Source organism: Cavia porcellus, unplaced genomic scaffold, assembly GCF_034190915.1.
Source record: "Cavia porcellus strain 051 isolate PalLab524CR breed Dunkin Hartley unplaced genomic scaffold, mCavPor4.1 scaffold_1, whole genome shotgun sequence".
NCBI lineage: Eukaryota > Metazoa > Chordata > Mammalia > Rodentia > Caviidae > Cavia > Cavia porcellus.
The window spans coordinates 45,780,054-45,796,487 of NW_026947484.1; the positions used below are offsets into that span (position 1 = coordinate 45,780,054).

At 41.0% G+C, this 16,434-nt stretch overlaps 1 protein-coding gene and 1 long non-coding RNA gene across 11 annotated transcripts in view; one reads left to right on the forward strand and one right to left on the reverse strand.

Annotated features, from left to right (window-relative positions):
• LOC134475766 (uncharacterized) overlaps positions 1 to 10,531 on the forward strand; it is a 34,493-nt gene extending 23,962 nt beyond the window's left edge. The window contains exon 3 of the long non-coding RNA XR_010047005.1: positions 9,028 to 10,531. This is a non-coding gene — a long non-coding RNA (uncharacterized LOC134475766). The remainder of the gene's footprint in view (positions 1 to 9,027) is intronic.
• The window catches only part of Nin (ninein), a 102,841-nt gene that overhangs the window by 5,690 nt on the left and 80,717 nt on the right, over positions 1 to 16,434 (reverse strand). For 6 of the 10 annotated variants that reach the window (XM_063247375.1, XM_063247381.1, XM_063247391.1 and 3 more), the window contains 8 exons: positions 15,282 to 15,404; positions 14,539 to 14,652; positions 13,664 to 13,813; positions 11,742 to 11,921; positions 10,531 to 10,680; positions 8,318 to 8,419; positions 4,394 to 4,591; positions 534 to 647 (listed from right to left, as the gene is read on the reverse strand). In XM_063247375.1, coding sequence (XP_063103445.1) covers positions 534 to 647; positions 4,394 to 4,591; positions 8,318 to 8,419; positions 10,531 to 10,680; positions 11,742 to 11,921; positions 13,664 to 13,813; positions 14,539 to 14,652; positions 15,282 to 15,404 — 1,131 coding nt within the window. Of the gene's footprint in view, positions 1 to 533; positions 648 to 1,955; positions 2,488 to 4,393; positions 4,592 to 5,836; positions 5,898 to 8,317; positions 8,420 to 10,530; positions 10,681 to 11,741; positions 11,922 to 13,663; positions 13,814 to 14,538; positions 14,653 to 15,281; positions 15,405 to 16,434 lie in introns of those variants that run through there. The other 4 variants (XR_010046985.1, XR_010046984.1, XM_063247399.1 and 1 more) reach the window with 4 other exon arrangements.

The window sequence follows — 16,434 nt, forward strand, 5'->3', positions numbered from 1 at the left end:
ATCTCTCAGTAAATGAAAACACTTTGAACACTTAGGCCACCAGCAGGTGTTTGCAGGGTCCAGATTCTATTGAAAGCACATCCATTTGGGGCCTGATAAGGTGCTTTTTGAGGTTATCACAAACTATTGGGAATCGGAAAGCTACAGTCTACTTTTTACCCCTGCCTTCATTTTTTTTTTTTTACCAGTATCATTTTCCTATTTGAATATGCACACTGCCTTGGGCAAAGAAAAATAAGATGTACATATTCAATTTGAGTCTCAGAACCTCCTTAGGGGTGTGTTAATCTATGTGAGATATTGTTAGCAAACATGTTTTTAAAATTGTGGACAAACATATGTCGTAAAAGAGCTCTGGAAACTGTAGAAATCAGAGTTCATATTTTTGCAGCAGCACGTTGGATCCTATGTTCCTCTAGACACTCTGGAGAATTTGCCTTTATTAGACAACAGGAGTTAATGGTGACAGAGGGGCGTGAAAGTGGAGTTAAACCGGGGGCGTGAGGTGCATGAGAGGGGCTGGGGAGGCTCACTTGTTCTCTGAGCTGATTCACTTTCTCTTGAAGAAGCCTCTTCACCAGTTTCAGTTTCTGTTCCACTTCTATCATCCGTTCTTCCATGAGTGATACCAGCTGTTCCTGGTTTCCCTGCAGAAAAGAAAAGGTGTATTATCATTTGAAAATCATGCCACGCTGGAAAGAGCAAAGGCTTATTCTCCCCACAAGATGCCGCTAGAAAGGACAGCTAATGTTTTGCTTTGATAATAGGAAGGATGGGATTTCTGCAGACTGCATGGATTGTACATGTGAGAAAAGTAGCCTTATCAGAGAAGGAATCAAAGAGAGAGAATCTTACCTGTGGATACCACTATCCCCTGATAAAAAAGCAAAATTCATAAGACCCATCATTGAGGGCCTGTGTGCACTTTTTCTAGAGAAATGAGTACCCAAAGCAAGTTAAAAGATGGATGAGCCTTCTGTTGTGGCTTGGGTCTTTGTGACAGTGTGGGGTCTCCAGGTATTGGGTTTACCTGAGGCTGCCTCATGTTCCCAACCAACATGAAACACTAAGGTCTGTTTCTCCTTGGAAATGACTGACACCTAGGAGGGTTCTCTCTTCCTTCCTAATCATCTCCCCATCCCCGTATCCTGGTCATCTGCTTCCTAGTTTGTCTTATCAATGTGAAGCAAACATCCAGGCTGGAAAGTGAATTTTTCATCAGTGCAGACTGAAAATCAAGAATTGCTCCCCAGAGATCTCTCCTAGATGAAAACCACAAAGGCAGGCAAAAAGCCCTGGCCTCTCCTCCTCGCCCCACACCAGTGACAGCTTAAGGAATGTGTGGGTGGGGACAGCAGAGTGACCTGGAGAGAGACCAGAGTCCAACTGACTGCCCCTGTCACTTCCTTCTGTTCACCAAAACATCTACATAAGGAGATGTTAGCTCAGAACCAGGGCTTCAAGGCTTTAAGCAGAGCTCAAATGTTGATGGTTAAATATTCTTAAAAAGGCCTATCTTAAAATAAAACAGGCAGGAGGATGACACAAGTTGAAAACTTACATTTGATTGGATATTCAATAATATCCCTTAATCATAAACCATGTGACTAATTCGAATGGAAGAAATTGTGGTAGGCATTAGTCCAATGCAAAATTGAGTTTCAATAAATTAAGCCTTAGATATTTAGCTTTAAAAAAGGCACACATGTTAAAAAGGTACGATGGGTGTTTTCCCTCTCTAATTTTTGATTTTATGAAAAAATAAGAAATTTTCGCAGGCAAATAATGAAAGAATGATAACAGCTAGTGAGTTTTTAAGGTTCAAACATAAATGAATTTTTGAAATTTCTTCTGTCCTAAGAAAATCAAGCCACACAGAAAACTGTAACCATAGACAATCCTACAAATGTGGAGTATGGCCAAAGAGCAGAAAAAAGCAAAAACAAAGGCAGTCATATATTTAAAATTGATTTTATTGTTTCATCAAAATTTTCCTTTTCCCTGTCAAAAATTACTGTACAACTCATACAAAACAGTATAAATAACCCTGACTTTCTTCAAATTCCATATAGAAAAGTAGTACCTTTTGTTAAAAATAATTACAACATATGGAATGAGAAAAAAATATATAGAATACATCCTTTTGAGAAGTTTAAATTCACACTCTTTAAATAAAAAAGGATTTGTAACAACCTGAAGTTCGTGAATTCGATTCACAGACTCTGTCCTTTCTACAGACATAAATATGTTTTGACATAATACTGCAAAGGCTTCAGTAAAAATAATGATGGAATAATTGCCAAAAGCACTTGGCTCCCAGGGGTCTCGGCTTAGGTCTTTGCGTGCGTGTGTGCGTGCGTGCGTGTGTGGGTGTGAGCGTGAGGAGGCTGCATGGGAACCAGTGCCATCCACAGCAGCCCCGTGTCACAGGTGCCCAATCCTTCTGTAGGAATCCGCATGCACGGCTCGCGGCTCCGGTAGCAAAGCCTAGAGAAAGAAGGCAAGTGGACACTTCACCCTGATGCCAAGGGGACGCGGTCCAGGGAGTCTCACTTCACACACGACAAAGCAAACTGTTTTGAAAAGTAGCACACCACTTCCACTGCATTGGCAAGCAAAGCGACACGGAGGCAGGGGATGTCACGTCACTCCACATTCACAGATGACATGCACATCCTGCCCTGTACCCTGTATCCTAACATTCACATCAGCTCAGCAGCACAAGCCTGGCATGGTTTTCTAGTAAAAGTAATAAGCGGTCTCCCCTTGTCTCTGCTGGAGGAATTTTTTTCTTTCCCTTTTTGTACAAGAACATGAACAGAAGTAATGGAGTAGAAGAGCAGGTTTTATATCTACACTTTGGTGGACTGGCTGGGAAGAGCGGGCTTTGAGTGAAAACTGTGTGTATCGGTGAGCAAAGACAGAGAGGCTTGGCCAGACACATGGGCCTCAAAGATCGATTAGAAGCCAGGGTCAAGGGTCTGTAGTTCAGTTCTACAACGAAGAGCTGAAGCATCTCTCAAATGGTCTCCCCCTTGCAATTTTAACTCAAAAATTTAATTTTGGTACTGGGAAGGTATTGGATATAGAAAAGCTTCCAAAAATGTGGATTTTAAAATCGGTAAGAAAAAAGGTTTTTTTCAAAATTTTTTCAAGAAGATTAGGTAGCGGAGAAGTATATATCACAATGAAGCACAGCTACACAGCAAAAGAGGAAAACATTAGTACTAACATGATTTTACAAAGTCATTCAGAGGGGATTAAAAAAAGAAATGTGCAGTTCCTTATCAATATTAACGTTATCAATATTATCACTCCTTATCACTATTCAGGAGGTGACATATTTGGAAGCATAAGTGAATCTAAACTAAAGAGAACTGATCTGGAATTCCAGGAAGAGATACTTTTTAGTTTTTATTCCTAATTTTGAATTAACGAATGGGTTAAGACTGGAGAGTTATGAAACCTCTGAAGGATACTGTGAATGAAGCACTGAAGAAAAATAACTTTGGAAGCCTAGGCAGTACGAGCTGATGCAGTACCCGGCAGCTGCGCTAGGATAATGGTGATTCAAAGGCAATGGGAAGATCTTTTTTTTTTTTCTTTTGGTACCAGGGATCAAACTCACGGCCTTTCGTTTGCAAGGCAGGCACTTATGCCGCTGAGCTAAATCCCCGGCTGATCTGTATTTTTTAAAATGGCTTTTCAAATTAGATTAATCAAAAATTAAGTTAAATGCGTCATATCAACCAAGAATGTACCACTAGCTACACTTGCTATCTATCAGTTAATAAAAGTCCCATTTGTAAGTTCTGTAGAATTTGGCAGGCTCCAGCCCTCTGGCACAGGAAAACTCAGGATACTGTGAATTTTTGTTTTGTTTTTCTGTCTTTTTTAGACAGGGTCTCGCTATACAGTTTGGGCTGACCTTGAGCTCACTTTATAGCCCAGGCTGGTCTCGAACTTGCAACAATCTTCCTGCCTCAGCCTCCCAAGTGCTGGGATTACAGGCATGTGCCACCATACCCGGCTAGGATGTTGTGTTATTAGTGCATAAACCAAGTTACATTTCAGTTTGCTAAGATTTGGTGGCATCAGATGAGACCGTTAGGCCAAGAGGGCACGATGCTCCAGTCATTCTGGTACTTTGTTGCCTACTACTAGTGTGCAAAGGAGACCAGCACACTTTACCACACAGCCTAGAAGCTGAGAGCTGAAAGCAGCACTGCAAAAACCAAACCCAAACCCAGCACTGCAGCTCCGTGGGAGCAAAACACAGGAAAGGTGTGACTCTCGGATAGAAGACTCAGGTTCTTCATCCCCACCTTTCAGATAAAGGGAAAGTTAACACCGTGAGCTCAGCTGACCGACAGAAGAACAGAAGGCTCACTACCTGTGGCATGTTGGCGTCAGAGGCCCTGTTGTCAAGTTCCTCCTGCAGGTGCTGGTTCCTCCTCTCTGCCTGCAGCAGCTGGTGCTGAAGTTGCAGAAACTGCTCCCTGGGGACCACCCGACAGGCTTGCTGCTGGAGCAGCTGCAGATCCCAAGGAGGAGACGGGCTAAGCATCACAGTGGACCTCAGGGGCTGCATCTGCAGGAGGAGGACAAAGGTCTGGTCAACAGCAGCTCCCTTCTGTCCCTGACAGGGAGGAGTGAAATCTGTGATGTAGCTACTGGCCTCTTCTTGACTGATAACTTAGAAGCAGAACAGTGCATGAATGCGAGAGACAGGTAATGGGAAGAGCCATTTTGCTTAAAAGATAATGAATAAGCAGGCTTTCTGAAAAATTTTTGGCTTTTGAAAAATTGTACTCCCTCATTTGAGTGACCATAAGAGCATCTGTGCATAATATAGAGCACACGGTATGGTATATCAGAATTCTACACAATTTTTTCTAGGCCAGTATGTTTAATTACTCTCTTCCCCTTTATCAAAACCCGGGGTAGAACTAAGGAAATCAGGGGAAAAGTGGTTATGTTTTAGGATTTCCACTAGAGTTGCCACTTGTAAAGATTCTTAAAGACAAAATGTTCAATGGCTACATGTCTTCCCACTCCATTTTAGAAAAAAAAAAAAAAGGAGGAGGGTGGATTTTATCTTGCACTTAAAATTACATGAACCCATTTTAAAAATGTTTGTCAATGTGTAGTTACAACTTTACACATCACAGTAAGATAGGCAGTTTCTGGAGCATAAGGCGATATCCTAAAACATCTGGGAAGTGGGGTACATGGGACAGAAGCATTTGTTAAAAACAGTGAGGAAATGGTGTACCAACATGCCAATCGAATGCAGGGAGAGGAAACGATGAGTGGACACTAGGTTCTGGCCAACGAGCATGCCACTTCACATCTGTCAGCTCGTTCAGCAGACACTGGACTCCATGGAAGGCATGCAAGACACAGGAGCAAGTCTGAAACCCAAGAGGAAGCACCTCCAGGCTTGCAGCGGGGTTCAACCATAATTAAATGTTACCATGAAGCTTCAAAGCCACTATTCATTTCCTTAGATCCTCATTTCTGAGGTGGACCCATATCCATTCTGAAATCCTTTTAGGTTTAAATTCAAACCTCCCCCCCTTTATTTTCATGAATAAAGAAGATGCAGTATTAGGACCCCATGAGATTATATAGGTGGGGTAATTTTCTTCATATACAATGCTTTAAACACTGAGGAAAATCCCCATGGAAACAGAGACATGTTCCACAGTGAAAGCAAAATGAAAATGAATACTGGCTCCTTAGGACTGATGAACTGCTACAGAAAGGTTACACAGTGAAGAGTTCAGGGAGATGGCCCCATGCCATGCCAGTCCATCGGAAAAGAAAGTGCTACCTTCACACACTATCTCAGGCAGAGAACTGCACCCTTCTCTGCTATTTCCAACCACTGAGCTCTAGGTACAGGTTAGCCAGAGACAAAACAAAAACAGAAGAAATGATAGGAGTTAGAGGAAGAGGAAGAAAAAGGAGTTATAAACAGAGAACCAACAGTTATCATTTGGATACATTTATATACCTGAACAAAACCATGTGAAGGACCAAAATTTACATTTCTCCAAATAAAAACTTTGTAGACATGCAGATGTCTTCAACTCTGATTCTGTGCCTACCTCCTCACCTGCTGCCATCTGGTGGGTGTGTGAGCTGGTCTCCTTGACCTGTACCTGTCCTACTATGATTGTTTAGGCAACTCCAGGTACAGGATGGAATGGATCTAATGTTATCATTGCTTGGCCCTTGCAGATGCAAAATAGAAACTCAAGAATTTTTGTTCAGCTCTTGAAAATGCTGGTGATCACAGTGGTACAGAGCGGACCTGATACTCCTTTTTCAACGTTCAAGATTTTTTGTTTTTGTTATTTTGGACTGAATATTGTCTCCTGTAGTTAAAAAAGCCTTGGCAGTGGAGTCAAATCCCAGCTGTAATTCTTCCATTTTCTACTCTAGCAATTTTAATTCCATGGGAATAGGGTATGTGTCACATTAGATGGGTGATGTTTAAGCTGGTGTGTATACAAGATAAGCAGGGACGCCTTCCCCCGCAGGAACACAGAGGTCAGACCAGACTCTCCTAGGAGCTTTCCTCTGTTTCCAAAGATTCTCGCCCTAGGCAGGTGAGAATCCCTGACTGGAAGGAATATACCAATCCCTTGGGTGAGCTGGGATACCAAGGATGGGGAGAAGTCATTGTATATTCCACAAACCAGCTTAATCTACAGATATCATGTTATAAATAATCCAGTTTCTAAGGCCAGCAGGAGGAATGGGGTTAATGCTTAACAGTCAGAAAGTGATGAAAATGGAAATTGGAAATGATATATTAATACCACTAACTTTTCTTTTTGTTTTGTTTTTTGGTACCGGGGATTGAACTCACAACCTTGTGTTTGCCAAGCAGGCACTTACGCAGCTGAGCTAAACCCCCGGGCCTAATACCACTAAATTTTAAAATTAACAATGGCTAAAAAGGCATGTTTTGTGTTCTATAAATATTTATCACCTTTTAAAAACTGAATAACATACCCCAAATCATTAAAATGTATAGTATGTATATTACATATCAATAGAACTGTTAAAAAACCCAATCCATATAAATGCATAGAGTTAAATCTTAAAGTCTTATTAGGATAGTATATGACATATTCTTTCTAGTTTTTAAATAGAAAGTCCCTACTTTTTTTGCTTATTCAGTTACAGTGTCAAGAACACTCCATTTTTGCTATCTATTAGCAAATATTTATTACTAGATCCAGGGGAAGATGATGTGGGGAGTTGCTTAGGGTGGCAGATGCTATAAATGGACTGGGAAGGTAAGAGGCAGCTTGCTGGCCACGGGGCACCTGGAGGGCACGCAGCGGTGACTGATTACAGTCTGCTCCTCTCAATTTGTTGCTAGACACATTGGGCTTGGCTTCGGATAGCGTACTCATTAGAGTATGTAATCATTTCTTCAGGAAAGCATATCCCCTTCTAAGCACAGGCGGCAGCTCAAGGTTTGGGATGCATTTATTATAGGCTGTCAGAAAACGTGGTTTGGCTTTCACTATTTATAGTTTCACTAATCTCCCCATTTGTGGATAAATCAGACAACATAAAATTGCCAGGAACCTTTAGAGGTTGTTTAAACATCAACATGATATGCTCAGCCGTATTGCACATTTAAAAGCCGTGTATTACTTTTTAAAATTACCTTGGCTTATATCCAGCTTTATAAAAGAAAACATTGAAACAGTTCTTCTTTCCTATATTCTGACTTAAAAATATTTGTATACATTATGTTTTAAGAATGAACAAAGATATTTTCTGTGCATAATTCCCTACTGTCTATACATTTTACAATTCACAAAATGTTCACAAGTTTCCTTTACTGAAAGCAAAATATCTCAATGAAATTTTTATTTATGATGGAAGGTTTTAAGTTGTTTCACATTCTATAACGATATATATTATATGCTACAATGGTACTCAAAAATCAAACCAGTAATAGCTGGGGATGGTGTTGCATGCCTGTAACCCGAGCACATGGAAGGCTGAGGCAGGAGCATCATTGCAAGTTTGAGGCCAGCCTGGGTTAAAAAGTGAGTTTGAGGGTAGCCTGAACTGCATAGAGACCCTGTCTCAAAAAGACCAATAAATAAGTAAATAAGTAAGTAATTAAATAATAAATTGGCAAAACAGGCCAAAGAATGCAGGTTGGCAAGTACTCAGATTTTCACAGCAGGAACTCAATGCCATGGTTAATCTCTCCCAATGAATGTCTCATTCATACATTAAAGTACTTTCCACAGTGAACGCCACTTGCTTAAACACTTACCTCCACTAGCTGCTCGTCCAGTTTCACCTGTTTCTTTTTCAGGCCTTCATTTTCCAAATGAATTGTTTCTAATTCTCGTTCAAGGGCATTCACCTGACTGACCTATTAAAAAACAGAATTCCTTTAAAAAAAAAAACAAAACAAAAACTAGAGATTTAGCTTAGCGGCTTAAGTGCCTGCCGGGCAAGTGCAACGCTGTGAGTTTGATTCCTGGTACTCAAAACAAAACAAAAAGCAAACAAAGACTCAAATTGTTCTCCTTTACTTTGATAAATTTGTGTTTGTCAAAAATCTCGACTGAAAGCCAAGAAATTTCAATAATGCAAAAACCAATAAACAATGCAGTGCTACTTAAGTAATCTAGGTTTTAGGCTTCTGGTTTCTAGACTTTGATGCCACCCAATGCAAAAAACAAAAAACAAACAAAACCCCCCCACAAAAAAACACCGCAAGATTTTCTTGTAACACTGTATCCACACCTCCACATACCTCTGCGGACAACTGTAGCTACATCATCACTCAAAGAAAATGCTTAGGAAAGATTTCTCCTTACCACAGCCATAAACTGCTATATCCCAGTGTATTTTAGTAATAAAAAATGCTATTTTCAATAAATTGATTTAATGACCCGCTACTACTAGATCTCGGAGGGGACAAGCTCTTGAGAGTACATAAATCAAAATTTATGTGACTTTTTTTTTTTTTTTCAGTTTTAAAGATGGAATTTGAAGATTTTATGTGCATCCACTTTTGGGATTTCTTTAATTCAGGAAGACTCAAGTGAGCTCCAGGATGTTGGGATTCAAAATACTGCTAAATAGAAAACATGACACTATTGTAGAAAGCTAATGTTGGCTTCTATCAAGACGAGCTGAGGAGAGCAGCAAGATTTGTTAAGAAGAAATGGAGGGGCTGGGGATTTAGCTCAGCGGCATAAGCGCCTGCTTTGCAAGCAGGCAGTCGTGAGTTCAATCCCTAGTACCCATAAAAAGGAAAAAGCCAAAAAAAAAAAAAAAGAAGAAATGGAACATTTCCAGGCCCATTTCAAATCGTTATTTTAAAACCTCTCATGAGATCTTTCCTTTGAAGAGTGGCTAAGGAACTCTGTCACGTTTCCTCAAAAGGCGCTGAAATGCAGTGGCATTTCATCTTAGATCGCGACCAGCCTTCTTGCTGCAAGTGGTCGGAATGTTTGTAAGGTATAGAAAAACATGAGTATTTTATAACAAAACTAGTACTGTTCTCTCCTCCAGGGATTTTGAATAAACAGTATTATCTGACAAGAGGAATGTAATAGTGAAAACTTAGAAGTTTTAGTTTAGGAAAGAAAAGACAAGTAACCTCCAACATCCTCAGGTTAACATGGTCTGAACCCTGACTTCAAGAGACAAGGTACAGAAGGCAAATGGAGTTGTGCTCCTGGGGTCTGAGCAGGTGGTAGCCAGCTCCGAGAGGGCTTGCCAGGATCCCCACTGCCTGGCTTAGTCTGTGTATTGACAGCCTGCAGCAGAAAGCACAGTGTGTGACTTTTGATGCTATAATCTCAAAGGCCCTACAGTTTGTCTTGGTATTTTGAGCTTAGATGTCTGCCTGTCCAGGAAACAAAAAGCTGTGGTCTCAGGCATTTAGCTAGCGGGAAACAGTATCCTCTGGGTAAATCAGAAGAGAGCCTGGAATGCTGATCCTCTGGCCTCAGCAAAGCCTTCGGCTGACCACTTCCCTGGCTGACATCACACTCTGCTAAGCTGCTTCCTGTTTCAACCCACAGAAACTTCAGGTGCCACATGCTGTTTTGTTACACAGCACCAGCTAACTGATACAGTATACAATGAGATGTTTCCAATGTGTAGGCTATATATATTTTGCCAGTTTATAAAATCTTTCAATAGTGATGATGATGAACTGTCTTGCCCATGAAACCTTCAAACACATTGCTCTTTTTCTTTTTTTTTTTTTTGGTACTGGGGATTGAACTCATGACCTTGTGTTTGCCAGGCAGGCACTTACAACACTGAGCTAAACCCCTGGCTTGCACTGTTCTTTTTCAACCATTTCTCAATCCAAAAGAACTACAATACTGTTTTGATGAGACTACAGAGACATAAAGTGATAAAAGGAAGAATCAAAATGCAATCATCTCCCCAGAATTCTACAGGGTAAGAAACATGCTCTAGGGAACACTAGACACATGGCACATACTTTGGAAAACTCACCTTCCTATGAGCAGGCGATAGTTCCTTCTGAAACTGTTCACATTCTCTCTTTAGATTCAACTTTTCTTGCTCTGTGGGCTTCACAGTACCTGATGAGTTGAGATGTTTTTGGTGTTTAAGGGGCAGAAGGCTGGATTCCAACTGACGGACCTAGCAAAAACAAATATAAACAACTGCTCAGGCAATCACCCGGCCAGGAATCACAAACAACACACTCAGGAAAAGTTCTTATTTAGCCCTCAGTTCCTGTGGTTATTAAAAATTCTTTCTTAGCCAGGTATGGTGGTGCAGGCCTGGAGCACCCAGCTACTCAGGAGACTGAAGTGGGAGGATCCCTGGAATCCAGGACTTCAGGGTCAGACTAGGAAGCACGGTGAGACCCATTTCAAAACCAAGAGCAACAACAAAAGACCTTTCAGTACAGCCTGCCAATTCTAGAAGCCTGCTTTTATGGGTTTTTGAAGATCCTTTATAGGGCTTTGGCATGAGCGTCCCTTTTAGCAGTGAGTCAGATGATAAACTCCTAGCTCTGTACCAGGCTGCTCATAACTGAAATGTGCCTTTGTATCTGCTAAGTTCCCAGAGGACAGGGCCATGTCTTGTACCCCACCACAGCACCCGTGATCGCAGAGGATTGCAGAGTCCTGAAAGACAACAGAGTCCCTTCAGAGTTCGTCCTCGGTAGAGGAGCCGGAGCACTGGTTAAATATAAATGGGAGACCGTGCGGCAGAGGTAAAGGAATAAAAGGAAGAAGCACCCACAACGCTTGATGGTTAAAAAGGTGACCTTTAAAACCCACCCTAACCTTGACATGTTGAGCCTGCAAAATGGGGCTCCTTTTTCTCCTACAAGGAGCGAGTTAGACCCACAAGGCCTGAGTCTAATTCTGCTGTTTTTTGTAAATACTGATAGGGCAGTTAGTCAATCTGAATGAAGAATAGATGGTTAACATAATTCCTGTGAGTGTATGTTTTTGATGTATTAAAATCAGATTTAGTAGCGAGCAGCTTCCATAAACTGAGACATATCTTACAAATGTATCAGAGTAAAATCGTATGCAAGTAGATGATAAATTATGCCTTCCCAGAGTAAGTCTGCTCTAGCAAGATACTCAGATCTGAACCCCAGATCCATTTCCTCACAGCGAAGCTGCATTTTTACATCACAGTGAGCATTTCAGCCGGGGACCCCACGTAGCCTTTCAAGTTACCTTCTCCCTGGAGTGCGAGAGCTCCGCCTTGGTGCTCTGCACCATGCTCTGCAGCCTGTCGTTCTCCTGCCAGAGAGGCTGCTGCTCCTCATGCATCAGGTGTTCCAGCCTCTCCCAAGACAGCCTTGGCTGCTGGCTCTGGGCCCCTGGTAGATGTGTGGCTGTTTCCAGGGCCCAGGCCTTAAGAGAAAATTGCAGCATTAAACACACGGATGGCCAATTTCTGCTGCGGAAAAGTTTCCTATTTACCTACTTTCTTTTTAAGTACTTATTTGTAAGTACATAATGATTCACTGTGGGAAAATGGCATATAGACACAACGCAATGACAATTCTTAGCAAACCTTTACCTTTGTCTTCAAATATGTACGTAGTCATGGGTATGAATTAAAAAGTACATTTGGAATTTGATTTTTAAACAAAAGGTTTGGAAGCACTAGATTTAATATGGTCTTTGACAAAACAGCCCAGATAAGTTCAACAGCAAATGATTTTTTTCTTTTTTTAATAGGGTCTCACTATGTATCCCAGGCTGGCCTCAAACTTGCAGGGATCCTCCTGCCTCAGCCTCTCATGTGCTGGGATTACAAGCATGAACCACCATGCACAGCCTAATAGCAGATGATTGAAATATAAATTCCAGTTCTAGAAAGGATAGAAGTGCTTGGCTGGTGGCTTAAAAGTTGCCCTGTTGGTAGGAAGCTGCTTTGGATCCAGGCAATACAGCACCCTTTTGATTACCAGAGGAGAGAAAGGTCACTCTGAAAGGCACTGACAACCTGAAAGCTCACAGGCCGAGCTCTATTTTTATGTTCACATATGCAATCATCTCCCTTTTTTAGAATTCAAAGCACATACTGTCCACATAATTGAGGCCTAGATTCAGGAATATGCTTTAAGCTACCAGGATGTTTTATTTTTACCCTCAAAATAACTTTTCAAAAACAGGTAACGTAACTAGATAAAAACTCCTTCCTTTTAAGCCAAACATGAAGAAAAAAAAGTTACAATGTCATTTTGAGAAAAATGTCAGCCCAGAAGAAAAATTTTAAGATAGAAATAATGATCTTATTTTAAAAATATAACAAGATTGAAGAAAAATGGAATTCATTCCTATTTTTATTGTAGGACAAAAATCTTAACATCTGCCCTAAGAGTAACATTCATAACACTGTACTTAATCTCTCTGCGCACGGATTAAGCAGCATTGTTATATTTTAAGTTGAGATGTGGTTTCTAACGATCACTAAGCCCTCACCCAGCTTTTCCTGGACTTACTGATGATTCATAGGAGCAACAACCCATTAGGGCACGGCATGATGAATTAAATTAGCTCCCAGAGTTCAGTCCTATTGTTTTAGTGCCAGTTTTTCTTTACAGTAGAAAGTTTACTTTTTTGCTCTGCGTGTGTGTATGTACTTATGTGCTCCTAGATTAATTTCTTGCAATGTTTTCTTTGGCTTAATTTTTGGGGTCATATGAATGTTCTTATCATTTACAAACAGTCTGAAAATATTTTAGTTTGATTACCGTGAAACTCAACTCAGCCATGATCTTTTAAACTTGTTCAACACCAAAATGACCCTTCTGGTATAATGACAGTGACACTGATATGAGGTCCAGAAACAAAGCTTCCGTAACTTGCGGACACAGAGGATCCCACAAAAGTGGGTCCCTTGAGGTTATCAAATGAAAGGGACACCAGGGAACAGTTTGGGTGCCAGAAATGATCTAAGTGGGGGTGACACAAACGTACACAAGGGCATTCCTTTCTATTTTATATATAAATATACTATATATACACCATAATATTCATTCACTTACATGTACATAGGTTCATGTAAAACGGATCAAAATACAGGCCAAAACTTACACTTTTTATCATAAATAACTTGTAACTCAGTAAAACAAAAAAGAAATCACCTTGTCACCAGCAGCATTCTGAAGCTGTTTTTGTAAAGCTATCACTTCCTGTTTTAAAGCCTCCTTTTCCTGCTGAGTCCCGCGAAGGTCAGATTTAATTCGAGACATCTGAAGGTTGGCGTTCTGCAGCGTATCTTCTAGACCCTGAACCTACACGATAACAACAGTCTTACACCGCTACTCCAACCCTCCACGTGTCCAGCAATGAATGAACAAAGATAAAACAACCCCAAGGTCCTTTCTGGTTCTCTTTGCTACATCCACTTCTCTGTGCAGTATAATGTTCTGGAATCCCAGAATATTATATTTATTTGTAGGACACTAAAGCATATTTAGGAAAATGATTAAGCTGAGCAGTGTATCACTGATAGTTATCCAGTAGGGCCAAGGGACGGCTGAGAGAGCCAATAAATGCTAAGCAACAGAAAATGATCTTGTTCGTAGAATCTGGTAGAAACTGTGTTTTAGCCTCGGTGTTGGTTTTTAAGGGACTTCTTAATTGAAAATAATATATATTTGCAGAATCTTCACATTATTATCTCAAATAGGTTTCAATAAATACATTTAAATTTGTAAAAGGAATGAAAGATCTTTAACAGGGCATGGACCTGCTTCAGACACACCATTTCTAAATTTAGAAATAGTAACTTTTGTACATTATCCTCAAGCTTTCATAATAAGTAATCTCATAATCAGTGGACTTTATGGGAAATATTGTTTGTATTATTGTACCACACTCTGAACATGTGTCAAATTAGGTCCCGTGGAATTACTGTGAGCCCTCTGAAGTCGCTCCCACCCGGGACCCTGTTCCCACTAAGCTATCGATGGAGGAGAACAGTCAACGTGGAAGTGAAACAGGTCCACACACACACCTTGTCCTGGGAGTCCGCCAGCTGGGACTTCAGAGCCTCATTCTCATGCTCCCAAGATGTCTGTTCCTGCTTCAGGGCAGCAATTTTGTGCTCCAAATGCCTTGATTTTGCCAACTGTTTCAGGAAGAAAAGAAAGCTAAGGGGGCAGTTTTGCAAACATCTAGCTTCCAGGGATAGGCCTCCACTAACACGTCCAGAGCAAGTGGCAGGGCAGGGCAAGGTCCAATAAAGAAGTAGTTTTCATGACTCTATGGATTGTGAGGAGTCTCCTCTTTTTTGGAGAATAAGATATAGACACAGATATAAATATAGATATAGACATTTTTTCCCCTCACTGCCTCATATTTTGAGGGTGGGAAGTGATGAACTGGAAGATAAATCAGAAGTTTCAAGATTGTAATGTAACAGAAAAAAAATGCCCACAAGGCAGGTGGGGACAAAGCAGTAACTGTGGACCTGTTAGGGAAAATATAACAGAACAAAGTGTGTGACTATGAAATAGATCTTACATCATTAAAAACTCTATTATGTAGAAGATATATATATCGGCATCCTGATGTGTTAGAATGAGACTATGTCACAATCTCTCGGTCTCATGAGACCCAGGGTCAATCACACCACCTCTGAATTCTAAAATGTTATTTCAGGACACTCTGGGATGATCACGCTCTCATGGCCTGTGAATTACTGTCCAGCCCAGGACCACTCCACCGTGATGGTGAACTCTTTCTGCTCAATACTACCTTATCCACACAGCTACTCAGTTCTTCGCTGAGAGCTTCTTTTTCTTTCAGCAGTCTTTCGTTGTAGCTTAAAACACTAGAAATTTTCTGCTGGAAGTCCGACAGGTCAGGATGTGTGTGCAGCTGTAAGAGAGACACAGATGAGCCGTGTATCGCCTCTTGCCTGTATTTCAGAGGGGCACGGTATTTATAAACAGTGCATTTCCCTATCCAGATAGGCGCCTATAAACTCCACAGACTAGAATTCACTTTAACAAACTCTTTCCCCTGGCTTCCCTCTGTTCCCCTGTTGATGGCCGAAATGTCTCTGCAGATGGACATGAAAAGACATTGTTAATAAGAATCCTTTTACACTTCAGGGTAGAGGAACGCACTGACATTCTGCCATCAATCTAACATTCTTTCCATGCTTTTTAACCTGGTAATTCTTTTCTCAAAAACAATCTCAGTCAAGACTAACACTGGCAGGAGCCACATGCAGGAGCCACATGCAAGGTAGCAACACAAGGGCAGGTTTAAGGGTCCAGCAGTATTTTTCAGCTTGTCCCAAGTGCCCTTCCCAGAGAGGTGCCCACGTAAGACATGCTGGTTTCCTCTGCTCTATCATATGGGACCATGGCAAAGCAGTTGGCTTTGTTACTTTTCAGCACTACTGCTGGTACTGCTGGACACCTTGGACTCAATAATTTTAGGGAGAAGGGGCTATCCTGTATATTCTAGGATGTTTCACACCATCTCTGGCTTTAGCCACTAGGTGCCAGTAATATTATCATTCCTGCTGATAAAAACCAAAAATATCCTGGGGCTGGGGAGCAATCCTTACCCCCTAACCTGACTGAGAACCACTCCTTAAAAGAGGCTGTTTCTTACACCGTGTAACCCTTTCCCATAGTCTGTGAAAGCTTTAACTTTCTTCCTATGCACCTGACCCTGCATCTTCAGTTCTCATCATTATGATACGGCCAGCTTTGTACTTCCTACCTGAAATTCTTTCATATTTAGTTTTAGCAATAGGACAAAACAGTTCACCAGCTGAATCTTATCTCCAACTGCAACGAATCCAACATATTGACAAATCTGAACAAGTTGGAGGACATAGGAAAATGTACTTTGAAGTATCTGACACTGATATAAGGAAAGCCTTCCTTTACCC